The sequence below is a fragment of the Poecilia formosa genome, unplaced genomic scaffold, assembly GCF_000485575.1.
Source record: "Poecilia formosa unplaced genomic scaffold, Poecilia_formosa-5.1.2 Scaffold318, whole genome shotgun sequence".
NCBI lineage: Eukaryota > Metazoa > Chordata > Actinopteri > Cyprinodontiformes > Poeciliidae > Poecilia > Poecilia formosa.
In genome coordinates, this window is record NW_006800257.1 from 33,886 (window position 1) to 48,693 (window position 14,808).

Genomic DNA, 14,808 nt, shown 5'->3' on the forward strand with positions numbered 1-14,808 from the left:
TCTCTTGTATCTATCAGTATTTCAAGAGAGCTTATGTTTTATAAACAATAATATTACTTGTTATTAATTTGGTGTTAAGAAATTAGCATTTTTTTCTGGTGCCAAACTCTCCAACGAAGTATCAGATTTTTACTTTTGTTTTGAATGTTTGTTTTATAATATATTCACCACCAATGGAAAAAAAAAAACATTTTCACTTTTCTGAAAGATTCACCAACTGCACAATTCTTTAGTATAATATAAGTAGTTTTTCAAAAGAGCAGAAGAAATCTTATGTTTTTTTAACAATAACAATATTTGTTGTTAATCTGTTGCTAAGAGATGAGCGCGTTTTCTGGTAACTAAATGCCACGATTGCCATCTGATTTTTACTTTTGCAAAAGTAAAAATCAGAAGGCAGTGCATTAGCATTAGCAGTGCACTCACCACATTAGTAGTAGCCTTTTCTCAAAAATAAGCTTTTTAGCTTTTTTGTTTATTTATTAGCCATCTTTAGCACGCTGTATGGAAGAAGTCAATGTAAGACAACATGCAAGTTATACCTCGTATGCCACTGGCAACATTTATGCTAACTTAGCATTTTGGCTAATTTTAGCTTGCACACTAATTTTAACATACTGAATCGAGTAAATCCTTGTTACTCAATATGCTCTTGACTCTCCACAAGCTATTGAGTACATTGTAGATCACTTTAGCATTGATGCTAATTTTTAGCATCAGAAAGCTGGGTCCCTACCACAGGCCCCCTTTAAATTTCTTCCGAAATTTTCTAGTTATTATTACTTCATTGAGTCTGATAAACATAGCTAATAAATGAGAAACCAGCTAAAATGCTTATTTTGGCCATCAGGCTAGTGTTAGCATGGGGGCTATTACCAGCATGTCGAAACTACCAGTAGCTAAATTCTTTTTGAAAATGCCACATTCAGAACCTGATAAATATTTTTCTTGTCATTCTCTCCAGTCTGAAATTGGCTTTGGGAAGCTGGAGACGTACATCAAGCTGGACAAGCTTGGAGAGGTGAGGAAACCTTGAAGTAGCATTAGCAGAAGAGGAGTTAGCATACGCACGCCTCACATGTCACCGTTTGTTCCCTGGAATCACTAAAACCCTGCTGTCATGTTTAGGGGACGTACGCCACGGTGTTTAAGGGACGCAGTAAGCTGACGGACAACCTGGTGGCGCTGAAGGAGATCCGCCTGGAGCACGAAGAAGGAGCTCCCTGCACCGCCATCAGAGAAGGTGACCCTCACCGTTGATGTAGAGCTGAGGCTCGGCTGGCGTACTGCTGCAGTCTGATGAACCGTCATAACACCACTGTTAGCACCATTCCTTTGGCCAAATGTTGTCTTTCCTTTGTTTCCTCACTTTACTTGTGTCCATCTTTCTCAATTAGATCCTTTCTTCAATTTCTTCCTTGTCTCCTTCCTTCCATCCTCACTCTTTTATTCCCTTCCCTAATTCTCTGTCTTTGCGTTTTCCTTTCTTTTCTTCTGTCCCTTTTTCTCTCTTTTCTTATCTCCTCCCTTCTGCTTATTTGTTCATCCTATTTTTCTTTCAAGCACTTCTTCTGTCCTTTATTTCTTTCTGTCCTTCCTTCCTTACTTTCTATCTCCTTTCCAACTGTCCCTTCTTTCCTTCTCCTCCTTCCATCCTTCTTTCCTCTCAGTCTCTGGTTTCTCTTGGTGTACGCCCAGCCTGCCTGCTCTACACTTCCTCCATAAATTCAGTGAATGTTTGGATTTTATATTTTCGAATGAACATAAAGGACTTGGAAGCCTTGGAAAAGTTTTGAATGTTTACAGAAAACATTTGCAGTGCTTAATTGTTACAAGTGGATATTCCCCAAAGCCATAATTTCCCAGTGAACACAGGAAGTGTATCCCCTAATGACATGTTTGTTGTTTTGTCGTCTTCTTCTGTTTCTCTGCAGTGTCACTTCTAAAAGACTTGAAACACGCCAACATCGTGACGTTACACGACATCGTCCACACGGACAAGAGCCTCACGCTCGTCTTTGAGTATTTGGTAAGCATGATGTCACACCAAGAGGAACCCGATATGTTGCTCCATCCTTAGTTCTTTATTATGTCGATGATCTTAAAGACATTAAAAATATTTCCATCCATTATGCTTTCATTAGGTTTTTCCTTGAAAAACCAAAAACAATCATCCAACTTGTGCTTTTTTATTTAGTTTTTAGTTGTTAAATTGTTGCTTTATTTTTTCATTTGATGTTTACAGTCTTCTGTAGGTTAAAGCCACTTCCTGTTTACTTTTGATCAATACGCATTGTTCTCTGAATAGAACAGACGATGATTAACTATTCGTGGCAGTCATGGTAGTTGTGGTATGATCTCCTCCTGCAGGATAAAGATCTGAAGCAGTACATGGACGACTGTGGAAACATCATGAGCATGCACAACGTGAAGGTGAGCATATGATTAATAGGCGACTTGGACAAATGTCAGATGAACTGCAGAACTGAAGAAACACTGCAATGAGAAATATCAGAAACGGATACCAGCAATGCAAAAACATGACTTTATTGAACAAAAAAAAATAAATAAAGTTTAATTGAACCACAAGACAAATAAATCATGATGACACATAAAGCATTTCATTTATAATGAAATAAAACGGTAGTAAAAGATTACACTGACTAATAATCGGTTGATTAAAATCAAATTAAACTGAATTAAGCTCAATTAATTTGGGTCAATATACGGCTGAGTTCCTAAAGTTCAAGTAGCAGTCACCCTAAGCCTTCAGGTTCTCAGGAAGAATGTTGAGGCAGTAATAAATGAACGATGCCTCATCATGAGTTTTAGATTTGACTTTTGGCTTCTAACAACAGGAGGCCTCTCTAGGAAGGAATTGGGGGATTTGCTTGGTGGAAAGTGATTACATGGGCTGGATTAGAGTAGTGAGACCTTTAAAATCCAATAGAAACACCTTAACATCAATTTTATGAAACGGAATATTGGTAGAAGTGCTTTCTGATCTTTGCAGTTGAATTTTGTATTGTTTGTAGTTGAGCTATGCTCTTCTTAGGAAGCTCTAATAGCTAAGCATTGTAATAGTCTGTTATTCAAATATGGATTATAATATCTGAATTGTATGGTTGCTCAGAAGGGTCAACAAAATGCATAATCCACAACGCAACAGCAAAAAAAAAAAAAAAGCCACTATGGAAGCTACGTTAAAACGGAAGTGATGATAATCCATCGCTAAGATAACTTCCATTTTGGTGAGATTCCGTTTCAGCATAATTCCGTTTTAGCAAAAACCTGATTATGAAAAACTTGTTAGGATAACTTTTGATTAGCATCACTTCTGTTTTAGCATAAACCCTGTTTTTGTATAAATTCTATCTTAGTTTAAATTCTGGCATTTAACAGAATTGCTGATGGACTGTAGCGTAGCGTTGCTTAGCCGCTTTGGCTTTTTTTGTGTTATGGCTTTTGCATTTCGCTGACCTCTTTGGGCCACCATAGGTTAAGAGAGAGAGAGAGAGAGAGAGAGAGAGAGAGAGATTCGGATGATAAAACATTTCGACATAGTGAGATTTTAAATGTAAGGTTAAAAAAAAGTCATATTTAGATCCAATTCAACATTCTAAAATTTGAAAAGTTGCTCAGACTAAATGTTTGCTCAGATGACAGTAAATTCATTAGATCCTGAAATGTGCGTTTTCAGATCTTCCTGTTCCAGATTTTACGAGGGCTGTCTTACTGTCACAAGAGGAAAGTTCTCCACAGGGACCTGAAGCCACAGAACCTCCTAATCAATGAAAGAGGGGAACTGAAGTTGGCTGATTTTGGTAAGAGGAACCTCAACAGCTCCTGTTCAGTCTGTGTGAAAGAGAGAGAGCTGATAACAGAAAGGCAAAAAAGTTTTTAGCATAAATTGGCTGAAAAATCAGCTCCAAAACTGCTAAATGCAGAAGGCCGTTTCCGATGGAAACGCTCCGGTTCCAGGCTGCTGATGTTTGCCGACGCTCTGCAGGTCTGGCGAGGGCGAAGTCCGTCCCCACCAAGACGTACTCCAACGAGGTGGTGACTCTCTGGTACCGGCCTCCTGATGTCCTCCTGGGATCCTCTGAGTACTCCACACAGATCGACATGTGGTAAATCTCCCATCATGCCCCTCTTCATCAGTTTCCCCCATGGTAACAGTGAAGCAGACGGAGTCAGATATATATCTAAACCCAGAGAAACATCCGACCACGTGGTTCTTTTTCCTTCCTCCTCTTCCTCCTCTCACCATGTTGCCTTGGTGACATTTCTCCAGCCCGCTGTTATTCTGCCAGCTGATTGGCTGTTTGCTTTGCAGGGGGGTGGGCTGTATATTCTACGAGATGGCTGCAGGTCGGCCTCTGTTCCCCGGCTCCACCGTGGAGGATGAGCTCCATCTCATTTTCAGGCTGCTGGGTGAGGATCCCATCCTGAATGTGATTGTCATGGTAACGCTAGCTATTAGCCATCTGACTGTGTCTGATTGGACTGTTACTACTTCAGGCACACCCACAGAGGAGAACTGGCCAGGAATCTCCACCATTGAAGAGTTTAAATCCTACAACTTCCCCAAATACAAACCACAGCCGTTGATCAATCACGCACCCAGGTACACGCTGCTTCTTCTTCTTCTTCTTCTCCTTCTTCTTCTTCTTGTTTTGTGCTCGTTTATTTCTCGTTATGCACCCCCTGGCTGGTTTGAATGTGTCCAGTGATGTGCATTTCTGAGTGTGTTTGGCCATTTCAGGCAGGAAATCCTGCCGAACATTAGAGCCGGCTGTGCGCTTCCTTCCTCCCATGAGTCCTCCACATTCCCATCAGCCCTTTCTGCTGGTAGATACTGAGCTCTTGCTCTTCTCTTCTCCTTCAGGCTGGACAGCGACGGTATCGAGCTGCTGCTGGCGTTCCTCAGAGTAAGTGTCAACCCACGCACAGCGCACACGTCTGGGACTAGGATTAATTTAGTGGAAGGTTGTCACGTTAAAGCCACAAATAAGATGCTTAATAATTATCCGTTGCAGTCCTCCGTCAGGATATCTGAAGGTAAATAGTTGTTTAACTGTGAAATTAAAAATGTTGAAGCTTTTTTCAGAGGCTTAGTCTGAAAAGTATTTGAATACAAGTAGGAGTGCATCATTAATCCGACTAGCCAATAAATTTTCCCAAATTTCTTTTAACAATATTCACCCCACTATTGCCATCTTAGCAACTTTGTCAATATATTTATCAATTTTAAGATAAAAACAAAATCTGTGCCGGCTCAAATTGGAACCAGCAGGTCAATCTTTTTAAAGATCAGTGATCGGCCAGAAAACTGAACATATTTATTGGCGCCCCTTTATGTGTAGAAATCTTTCTATAAATTCTTCTTTTATTGTAATAGAGTCTTCTTAGCATTTCTACGTCCATCATGTGGTTACTTCCTGGTCAAATTGCAGGAATTGGAAGGGTTAATAATGAAAATTGAACGTTAGTCAGTAGAGATGTAACAAAATATCTGGTGGCTCAGTTATCTTCTGCTAATAAGATAGCATGTTATTTTATTTCAAGGAATTATTCATGCCATTTTCTCTAAAAAGTTAAAATGCACCAATATAAAATCTGGAACGTGAAAGAATAAAGAATAAATTATAAGTTTGGTTTTTCTGAAATGTTTGGTTCAAATTTCTAAAGAAATAAAAGATGCATTTACTTGAAGTCATTCTATATATCTCTGCTAAAGGTGCTAATTAGTGTTGAGGGTGCCATAGTTGATTCCCCACCAGATCCCAGTTCCCTGTTGTCACATCAGTTATCTAGATTTAATCATGTTGGATCTGAATTCAGTCAGTACCACATGCAGACAGCAGGGGGTGCAGTTATTCACCCTTAGGAATCCACATGTGCTTACTCTGCTGTGTTTCACCACTTTGACTCATAATGTGAGTGAATGTGAATCATTCACATTTCTCTAGTGGGTGATGAATCATAGGACTTTTGTGTCTCTGCAGTACGAGTCCAAGGCGAGGATTTCAGCTGATGAGGCGATGAAACATTCCTACTTCAGGCAGCTTGGGATGAGAGTCCACACACTGCCAGAAAGTGAGCACACACACACATATATACACACACACACGCCCTGTGCAATCCCAGCTTCTGTCTGCTCTCCTCAAGCCTTCCTGCATTACTTGTTCTTTGATTTCCTGTCCCATGTTGTGTTAAGTTAGCTGTCTCCTGTGTTTTAGCTACCTAAATGTGTTGCATTGAGCTAGCTGTTTCTTGTGTCTCAGCTAGCTAAATCTGTTGCATTAAGCTAGATGTCTCTTTTGTTTCAGTTTGTTAAGATGGCTATCTCCTGTGTTTCAGTTAGTGCAACATGTTGCGTTAAGCTAGTTCATTCTCTGTCTCTCTAGCTAAATGTGTTGCTAGGTGTCCTTCGTGTTCCAGCTAGCTAACATGTTTCTTTAAGCTTGCTGTCGCCTGTTTCAGCTAGCTAAAGATTTTGTGTTAGGCTAGCTGAGTATCTTTCTTCACTGTATTTCAGATGGCTAAATGTATTGCATTAAGCTGCTGTGTTCCAGCTAAAGTGATCAAATTAAGCTAGCTGAGTTTCTGTCTCTTCCGTGTTTCAGGCGTGTCGATGTTCACGTTAAAAGAGCTGCAGCTTCAGAGGGACCCCGGCTACAGGAACTCCTCCTACCCCGAGTCAGGTGGGCCATGAATCTCATTTCATTTCCCATAATTCAAATGGAATCAAGTATCAATTGAAACTCTTCTTGTATCTGAAATTTTCCGACTTTTAGCAACACCACCTCCAGTTTTCAACTCTCTAACATTTTAGTTTTCAAGCCAAATCACAGATGTCTGACATCATCAGTAACTATCTTTGGAGTTTCTTGCAGTTCTGATTATGATGGCCTACAGATAATGAAAACCCTAAATTCATTCTCTCAAAAAAGTTTTAATATTATAAAAAAGTTAAATATTAGAAACTTATGGTGTCACTTTAATCAACTGATTTCCTCAAAAAGATTGAGTTTAAATTATCTTTAAGCCCTAATCATCAAAAATACAAGAAATATTAGCTTAAAGTACTTTACTATATATGACAGGTTGAAATTTCTGAAATGAGACCAAAAAAACCACAATGTTCACTTTTTTCGATGTGCTTGTATTTTGGTGTAATGAGGCCCATGGCATCATGGGTATTGTTGTTCCAGGTAACGGCAACATCAACAGAAGGCAGAGCATGCTTTTCTAATGTTTCCTGAAGAGGATGGTCAGCCGGCCAGCTTCATCTGCACCTCCCAGCAACTCCTCGCATGAGCCCACCTCCCTGTGGAGCGTCTCTCCTCACTCCCTCGCCTGGACTCACTCACACGCGTACACACACACACACACACATACACAATGCTGAATGAGTGACTTTGAGTCAAAACGCTTGGAGACTGTTTATTTATTGGAGTGTGAGGTTAACTTATTTTGCTGCTAAACTACTACTGTCTACTATATAACATGTCTGTGTGTGTATGTGTGTGTGTGTACACGTGTGTGTTCGTGCACATGATGTGAACTGAAGACGCCATGCACAGTTAAGTGGTCTGTTTAGGTTACTGTTATTTCTCCTGACTATAATTCTTTGGTATCTTTAGTTTGAAAGTCAACGAATGTTGATGTCGACGCTGTGATGAAGTTGTTTCATTGTTGTGCTTACAGAGCAACGGCTGCAGTTTCTTCAAACTTTTTATGCATTCTGTATATCTATACATATATATTTATGTGTATATATGTACATGTATATTTGGAGATTGTTTTTTTTTGTTGTTGTTTTGTTTTGTTCTCTTTCCTTCGAGCTTCCGTGACTGATCTATACAAGGTTTCTACATTTCAAAAAGCTGCAGCACACGACAGTGTTGACTTTGAGGGGAACGAGAAAGACTGGTGATGATGGTGATGATGATGATGATGGATTTCCCATCTTAGATATTTTTTTTTTCCCCCCCAATGTGTTTCACCCCAATGTGTTTCAGAAGAACTGTGTTTCTCTGAGGGCCCGATGGCCTTTGGGGGGTTCCACTGAAAGTCTGAGCATAGCGCCTGGCAGCTGAGGGCTGAGCGAAGCTAACAGTTTTAGCCGCTGGGTTTCTGCTCACTCTGGTAAATCTACAGGACCAAATCTGATGGAGACAAAAAATGGAAATAGGCATGGGCTGGTGTGAGATTCTCTATAATAACCATGATTGAAAAACTAAACGGTATCCTTGTGTGTTAGGAAAATTTTCTAACATAATCTTTCATTTACTTGGAACAGCAGAAACTATTACTTCATATGCTACAGTTATGTTACTTTAACATATTTTTATTTTCATACAAATATGGACTAAATGGTCATTAAATTTAATATTAAACACACTCTGCTCTTTGCAGAGAAACAGAAATCTAATTACCTGGTTAATCTGTTCCGGTAGCCTGCAGCCTGCTGCTTTACAGACCTGCCAACTGTAAATTTAATACAGAAATGTTTGGTTTCCACACCATGCTTGTCTGAAAAATAGCTCCAGTCGAGAAAATCACAAACATCCGGATTCGTTTAATTGAGTTAAACGACACACCGCTGCATTACTCTGTCCATCATACACAGGAGAAAACTCTGGTTGGCCTGGCTCCTTAATCTGGGTTTTCATTTTTCATGGGCACAAAAATTAGCAGTTTTTGAAACCGTAGCTGTTTGAAATGTTGGTGCTGCAACATACCAGAGACCAGCCCATGCCTTGTTGGGGAGACAACCGGACAGCATTGTTGAGTAATGAGAAAAACCAGAACCCGAGATAAAAGCTTGGACAAGTCTGCAAACCCTCCAAATGTCGAGAGCCTCGATGCAACTGTACATTCAGAAATTTTACCCTGCACTCCAAGCGTTTGCATTTTTTCTTTTTTTTGTTTTGTTTTGTTTTCATCAGGGACATGGGCCTCAACACGGCTGAGTTTACCCAACAGTATTAAGATGTGTTCTGTGACTTCTCCTCGGGAAAACGGCACCAATGTGGATGCTCTAAAAGCAACAATTTCCCACTTCATGTCGAGCCACAGCATTTTTACAACACAGAGATTAAAACTCAAGACTTTACTGCTGATGTGTTGTTAGCAACTGACAGTGATGCTAAAGATGATTAAACCTGTTTGCGAGTCTCTCTTTTAAATACGTTTACTGTAGCAATAAGAAAATGTCCCTGAATGTTTCTTACATGACAACTGATGTTCATTGCATTCCTGGGGTCAGATTTTTCCTGTGTTGACCATCATTAAATATCAACCGCAGTCGTTTTGCTAAGTTTAGAAAGTACAGTTTGCAGGAGCTAATGTAATGCTATCGCTTCTCTGCCTATAAAACTAAACCCTGTTTTGACATCTACTTTGTGAAAATTTATCAGGCAGCATTAGATGTGTAGTGAACATTATTTCCCTGCTAGGTTAACTTCAGCAGATTTCTCTTTTTATGCTAACTTTAGGTGCGCAAGCTAGCTGTGCGCTGAAGCTAAACATACATGATGAGGTATGCATTCAAACAAATTTAGGTCAATAAACAGTGTTTGTTTAAATGTTACAATCTCTGGTATAAAGAAGAATATATACTTTTTGACTTAAGAGGTACATCATTGGTGTGAATAACTATGCAGTTGAAGCTATAGGTTAGCTTAGCCAGTTAGCTTTAAATTTAGCTAAAAGAGTTTTGTTGAACGCTTGGCAAAAATGTAACCGTAGGGTTTTTTGTTTGTTTGTTTTTTAAATGCATAACCAGGAAAAATTTAACGTCAACAGCTTCACAAGGTGAACTGCTAATAAATCAGAAAATATTAAAAGCTTATTAAAAATAAAAGACTGGGAGTGCATTAAACATCCAGATAAAACTGAAAGTTGTCGGGGGATCAGAGGGAAGTTTTCTTTTTGCTCTTTTGTTCGGCGGCCGACTGAAAACTGTATTTTGTGACAGGAAAAAGATTTGTTTAAGCGACACTAGTGTTCTTTGTTTCAGATTAGGTAGCACATGCTAGAAGAGTGCTGGAAGCACTGGAAAAGCTTGATAAACTTATATCTGAAATAATTAATGTAATAATATTAACATCAAACACAGATTGCAGGTAATGGTGCAATGATCCAGTAAACAATACAAATCTTATTAATCTAAATGGTTTGAACATGCACTCCTAATTTGAGATATTAAATTGTGATTACACAATAAAGTACATACATGACATACTGTAAACAGGAAGTCATTATATTAATGGTATATTTCCTGTATTACTGTAATTTTTAAGTTGGAAATTGGAACCATGTACTTCTAATTTTTCCATAATTTTTTTGTGTATATTCCACTTTATCCAAATTAAGGATTGTTTCCCTGTGAACTGCAAACTGTGTTTCTGCTAACATTACTTTTTTTGTACATGAACAGCAGTAACATGCACGAAAGGAGATTTCTAAAACGGCTTAATATTTATCATTGTAAAACTGTACTTTTTTTCAGATGAATGGATGATTTAATGTGTTTTATGTCTGAGTGTGTGTGGAAATGTTTGTGCCTGATGCATGGAAAGCCTGCTGTGTTGTCAACTCAAACTCTCTGAAACACTGAGCTGCCGGTGAACAGTTGATGTGTGACTCTTTTTACTGGAACTATTTATTTCTCATAACCATCAGAAGTAAAAATTTAAAAATTTGTTTCATAAAACGCTTGTGTAACAGTCATTTTCTGAATAACGACAGAAAAGGTCTTCACGGTAAACACATTGGAAACCAGAATACTGTTTCTTTTTTTTTTTTTTTGAAAAAGAAAGTAATTTATTTAAAAACACAAAATAAGAAACTAATTAACATGGATAATTTGCTGTCATATTTCCTAAAAAATAAAACAAACAAACAAAAAGAAACGGGAGCAATTTCACAGCTACAAAAAAAAAGCTATTTGTGCAGTTTTGGCCAAGATATAAAGCTTTTGACACATTTACAGAAATCTTTCATCATAAAAGCTACAGCAAAGATTGCTTAAAAGTACAGTACAGTGCAAAAATAATAAAAAGTATAGAAAATTGTGCATCAATTTTACACTGCATTTTTACTCTGGCTAGCAGATGCTTTGCTAGGAGTCGCTTATGGTCCCATCTCATGTAGCCCAGTTTTATGTTTTCCAGCGTTTGATAAAATTTTATCCTGAGCCTTTCCGTATCCAGGAAAGAGAAACTGGTCATTAAAAAACTGTTGGCAGTTAGGTGTGACAGAAAAAGATGCCAGATCTGTTCAAAAGTGACAGAAAACGTCATGATGATGTTAGATTCTAATTTCCTAATTATTTTTTGTATTATAAACTTGTTATATATATATAACCTTTTTTTGGGCAAAAAAACTTATTTCTGAATGTAAGGTACAAGAAAGTAATTAGCTTAGCTTTAAGATTACAAAAAGGTGGGAAAACACCTATTGTTCCCGTTAGTGAGTATAAAGTTTTAAGCTATCAAACACATTTTGATAACTTACTTGATCATTTAAAACTTTTTGAATACACAAAAAAGCAAAAGCCTTAATGTGCTGTCTAGACATGGGAACTCGGGTTGCATTTAGTCTCCGAAGGCTGAGAGAAGTTTTCACAGTTCTACTTCTCAACTGTAATGCTTTCTCTTTTACTTCACACATGTTCAAGAATTGCTTCGCATCCAAGGCAAAGAAATTCATGGAGTTACTCACGACGGCTACAGAAGATGGCAAAAGAAAAGATGTGTTCTGTTGAGGTTTTACTACATTTGGGCAGAGACTGGCAATCAAACGAGATGAGAGACACGGAACACTGACGCCATGTCAGATGTTTTACCACAAGTACGATGGGGACCCTGAAGTAAACATACAAACCAAACTATGCTCTTCTTAGAGAGCAAATCCTCAGAGTGGAGCTCCAGTTTCTTCTGGAATGAAGGTAGCAGTCTCAGCTGTAAGTATACTCAGTCAGGTTGAATTTCATCCAAGCTTTAGGATGGTCTGCTCCTTGATGATGATCTGACCGTCCTCAGCCCCTCTGGAACCAACTTCCTGCTGGCATCAGGACTTGTGGGAGCTGGACGTGAGCAGTAGAGGAGAGGGCGTGTCCACATTGGAAGGAGGAATGGGAATGGCTCCATTCATCAGTGTGGGGAACTAGTAAAGTGCACAATAGGAAAAATTAAAGACTGTTTTAGCAATTTATGAAGTTTTTCTAGCGAGACCTGTTTTGGCCAGAAGTGAGTCGCGCTCTACCATCGACCAGTTCACGCTTGTGATTACAAATTAAGTCGGAGTGTGTGGGGATTAAAGTTTCTGCCTTTTTTTGAGAGGTCTTTGAAAGAAATTCATGTACTTGGCAATATCCTCTAGACTTGATTTGCTGGCAGAATCCCTTTATGGTGTGTTTGGTTTATTTGAAGTCCACTTCAGCCTCAGCTACAGTTCAAAGGGTACCTACTCATAAACAAGTATGCTTAGACTATTATTAGTGCTGGAATAGCTTTTAGGGTTAACCAACTTCCCATCAATATGCATGGCGTCATCTCTGAAGGTCAAGCACTGTTAGCTTTATGATTTCGGCTTTGGTTGAATACCCACAAACTTTGGGTCTCGGGTAAAGATAGTGTAGATGTATTTGGGCCTCATAAATGTTTGGGTTTTATGACAGCAGACGAACGAACAACATTTTGACAACAAGGAGGAATTTGGGTTATCTTGGTTCGACATAAATTACAAGGTTTAAAATACAGTTGAATAGCTACCTGTATATGAGCTGAAGGGGTTGAGTCAGATGATGTGGGTATTTCTGATTAAGCTGAACCCAGGGGTGTTTAGGAAAACCAGACATCCGTTGAAGGATATCGCCTCAAACACAAGAAAGGAAGATTACCTGGAAGAGTTGGGCGTGGCTCTGCAGTTGGGCTGGGCTCAGAGGTCCCACCGGACTCAGACCGGACCAGAAATGGATGTTGGACAGCAGAGGACTGGGAGTTAGCAACAGACCAGATGGAGTCTGGAAGGTCAGGGAAATACAGAAAAAAAAAAATCAAAGTAAAATAATCCACATAGAGTATGGAGAAGATGGTTAATTCTGGCAATGATGACCAACTTATAGCTTCTTCAATCAAAAAAAGTTGCAAAAACAGCTTTTCATCTGAAACTTTGCTCAAATGAAGGAACTAATTCTTTCTCAAGCTAATTTCATACCTAGATTTCCTAGCATGCCTTAAATGCCACAAAGTTCCTCCTCACTCGTCCCGTAAATAGTTATGAAGCTCCTTGTCAGTTATTAGTCATTCATCAGTCAGACCATTTCTTGTAATGTCATTAGGTAATTCTGTTCATTTTCTTTCAGCTATTTTTAACATTTCATTTTAGGTGGTTTGATGGTCTTGTTTGTTTATCTGAGTTGGTTTCCATGTCACTACAAGGATCTTTATTTTGGATTTGGTTTTAAAGCAAATGGGGACAAATTTCAAAGAAAGTATCAAATCTCTGTAAACGTACTTCCTGTTGGTTTGCTAGGGAAGGGGTTCTAGTTACCAAAAGGAGTAGGTGTTACCATTGACATATTGAGTAATGAGTTCAGCCTCCACTTCCTTTGGTTTCTGTCAGTGATTTACACACAGCAGTATATGATTACTCAGTCTGGATAAGAATGTCAGTTGAGGGCCTGAATGTAGTCAGTCTGTCCTGTTTTGGTCAGCGAGCTGCTGCCAGTGAATCAGGAGCGTCAAGAACATATGGGTTCACTTAGAAACCTCCTCAATCCTCCCTCCCCTCCTCCTTTTCTTTCCGCTCACCTCTCTCCGTCCCCTCCCTGTCTGACTTTCCGCATCAGAAATGTCTCCTTCCTCTCCTCTGCCTGTTACCTATTACAGACTGTGCTTCCAGGGGAAGTTTGGGGAGGTTCGGTGATGTTATTGGCTGTATAATGTTGATTCATACCTGTGTGGTCAGAAAGGCGGGGGTAAGAGACCCAGAGGGCAGCGCCGGGCTGTTGAGGGCAATGGAGACGAGGTCACTTCCTGTCAGGAGAAGAGGAGAGGCAGAGATTTCCAAGCCTTTGGGTTTTCTGCCTTTTAAAGGGTTACTGTTGGCCAACCCCCTCCTCTCTGGTGTTCGTGTGCACCGTAGCTTCTCTCTTTCCCTCTGACCAGATGACAAGTTTAAAGGTTGAGCACTGCATTCAACATCTTCAGTATCTGCACTAAGGCTCTGCCCCCTTGCCCGTATGTGGGCGGGGCTTTGGGATGGGGACAAAGAGCTGGCCAACCGAGGAGACAGCACAGAGGAATTTGGGCTGTCTGTTGTGGATGGAGGTGGTGTTGGAGGAAGGGACGAGTGGCCGCCGTTGGTTACGAACCGGATGACGGAGGAGCTTTCCTCGCATCTGGGCTCCTTTTTGATTGGCCGCTGCTGTTCTAAAGCGTGCTGCAGGGAGCTGATGGTGAAAGAGGAGTATAAGTTGGAGTGGCGATACTGGTTTCTGTCAGTCCGATCCTCCTCTTCAGCTTCAGGTTCTGACGTCGTCCCCCCAACCTCCTCGCTACTGTGACCCGACTCCACAACTGCAGGGTCCATCTTCAGAATCTCAGGGAACGAGACAAACTTGTAGACAAACTTTTGACCAATCACCTTCTTGATGATGTTCTGCAAATAGGGAAGAAAAAAAAACAGACGTGTCAACTTAAACCTCCATTTTGCATCAGTTTTGTTTGTGTTGTAGTTCACATGCGCATACTTTGTCGTAGTAGTAGCGCAGCGCCCTGCTCGGCTTGT

At 39.8% G+C, this 14,808-nt stretch overlaps 2 protein-coding genes across 3 annotated transcripts in view; one reads left to right on the forward strand and one right to left on the reverse strand.

The window, feature by feature from the left end:
- LOC103152557 (cyclin-dependent kinase 17) overlaps positions 1–9,553 on the forward strand; it is a 27,433-nt gene extending 17,880 nt beyond the window's left edge. For both annotated transcript variants that reach the window (XM_007573057.2, XM_016661191.1), the window contains 12 exons: positions 965–1,021; positions 1,129–1,243; positions 1,935–2,029; positions 2,371–2,433; positions 3,701–3,824; positions 4,010–4,130; positions 4,337–4,434; positions 4,522–4,627; positions 4,889–4,931; positions 6,009–6,099; positions 6,630–6,707; positions 7,218–9,553. In XM_007573057.2, the coding sequence (XP_007573119.1) occupies positions 965–1,021; positions 1,129–1,243; positions 1,935–2,029; positions 2,371–2,433; positions 3,701–3,824; positions 4,010–4,130; positions 4,337–4,434; positions 4,522–4,627; positions 4,889–4,931; positions 6,009–6,099; positions 6,630–6,707; positions 7,218–7,258 (1,032 nt within the window). In that variant the 3' untranslated portion in view covers positions 7,259–9,553. The remainder of the gene's footprint in view (positions 1–964; positions 1,022–1,128; positions 1,244–1,934; positions 2,030–2,370; positions 2,434–3,700; positions 3,825–4,009; positions 4,131–4,336; positions 4,435–4,521; positions 4,628–4,888; positions 4,932–6,008; positions 6,100–6,629; positions 6,708–7,217) is intronic.
- On the reverse strand, positions 8,929–14,802 carry LOC103152577 (ETS domain-containing protein Elk-3-like). The gene is made up of 4 exons (XM_007573092.2): positions 14,771–14,802; positions 13,975–14,679; positions 12,917–13,039; positions 8,929–12,180 (listed from the first exon to the last, which is right to left on the reverse strand). The coding sequence occupies exons 2-4, from the start codon at positions 14,608–14,610 to the stop codon at positions 12,085–12,087; spliced, it is 855 nt and encodes a 284-aa protein (XP_007573154.2). The 5' UTR covers positions 14,611–14,679; positions 14,771–14,802; the 3' UTR covers positions 8,929–12,084.
- Positions 14,803–14,808: the final 6 nt, after the last annotated feature.

What these genes read in the sequence shown, in the direction of transcription:
- LOC103152577 (XM_007573092.2), bottom strand. Translation starts at nt 14,610, where the DNA reads ATGGACCCTGCAGTTGTGGAGTCGGGTCACAGTAGCGAGGAGGTTGGG. An exon ending in CCGCCTTTCTGACCACACAG is followed by an intron (nt 13,040 to 13,974) that starts GTATGAATCAAC and finishes CTGACCTTCCAG; the next exon opens with ACTCCATCTGGTCTGTTGCT. An exon ending in GCCACGCCCAACTCTTCCAG is followed by an intron (nt 12,181 to 12,916) that starts GTAATCTTCCTT and finishes GCACTTTACTAG; the next exon opens with TTCCCCACACTGATGAATGG.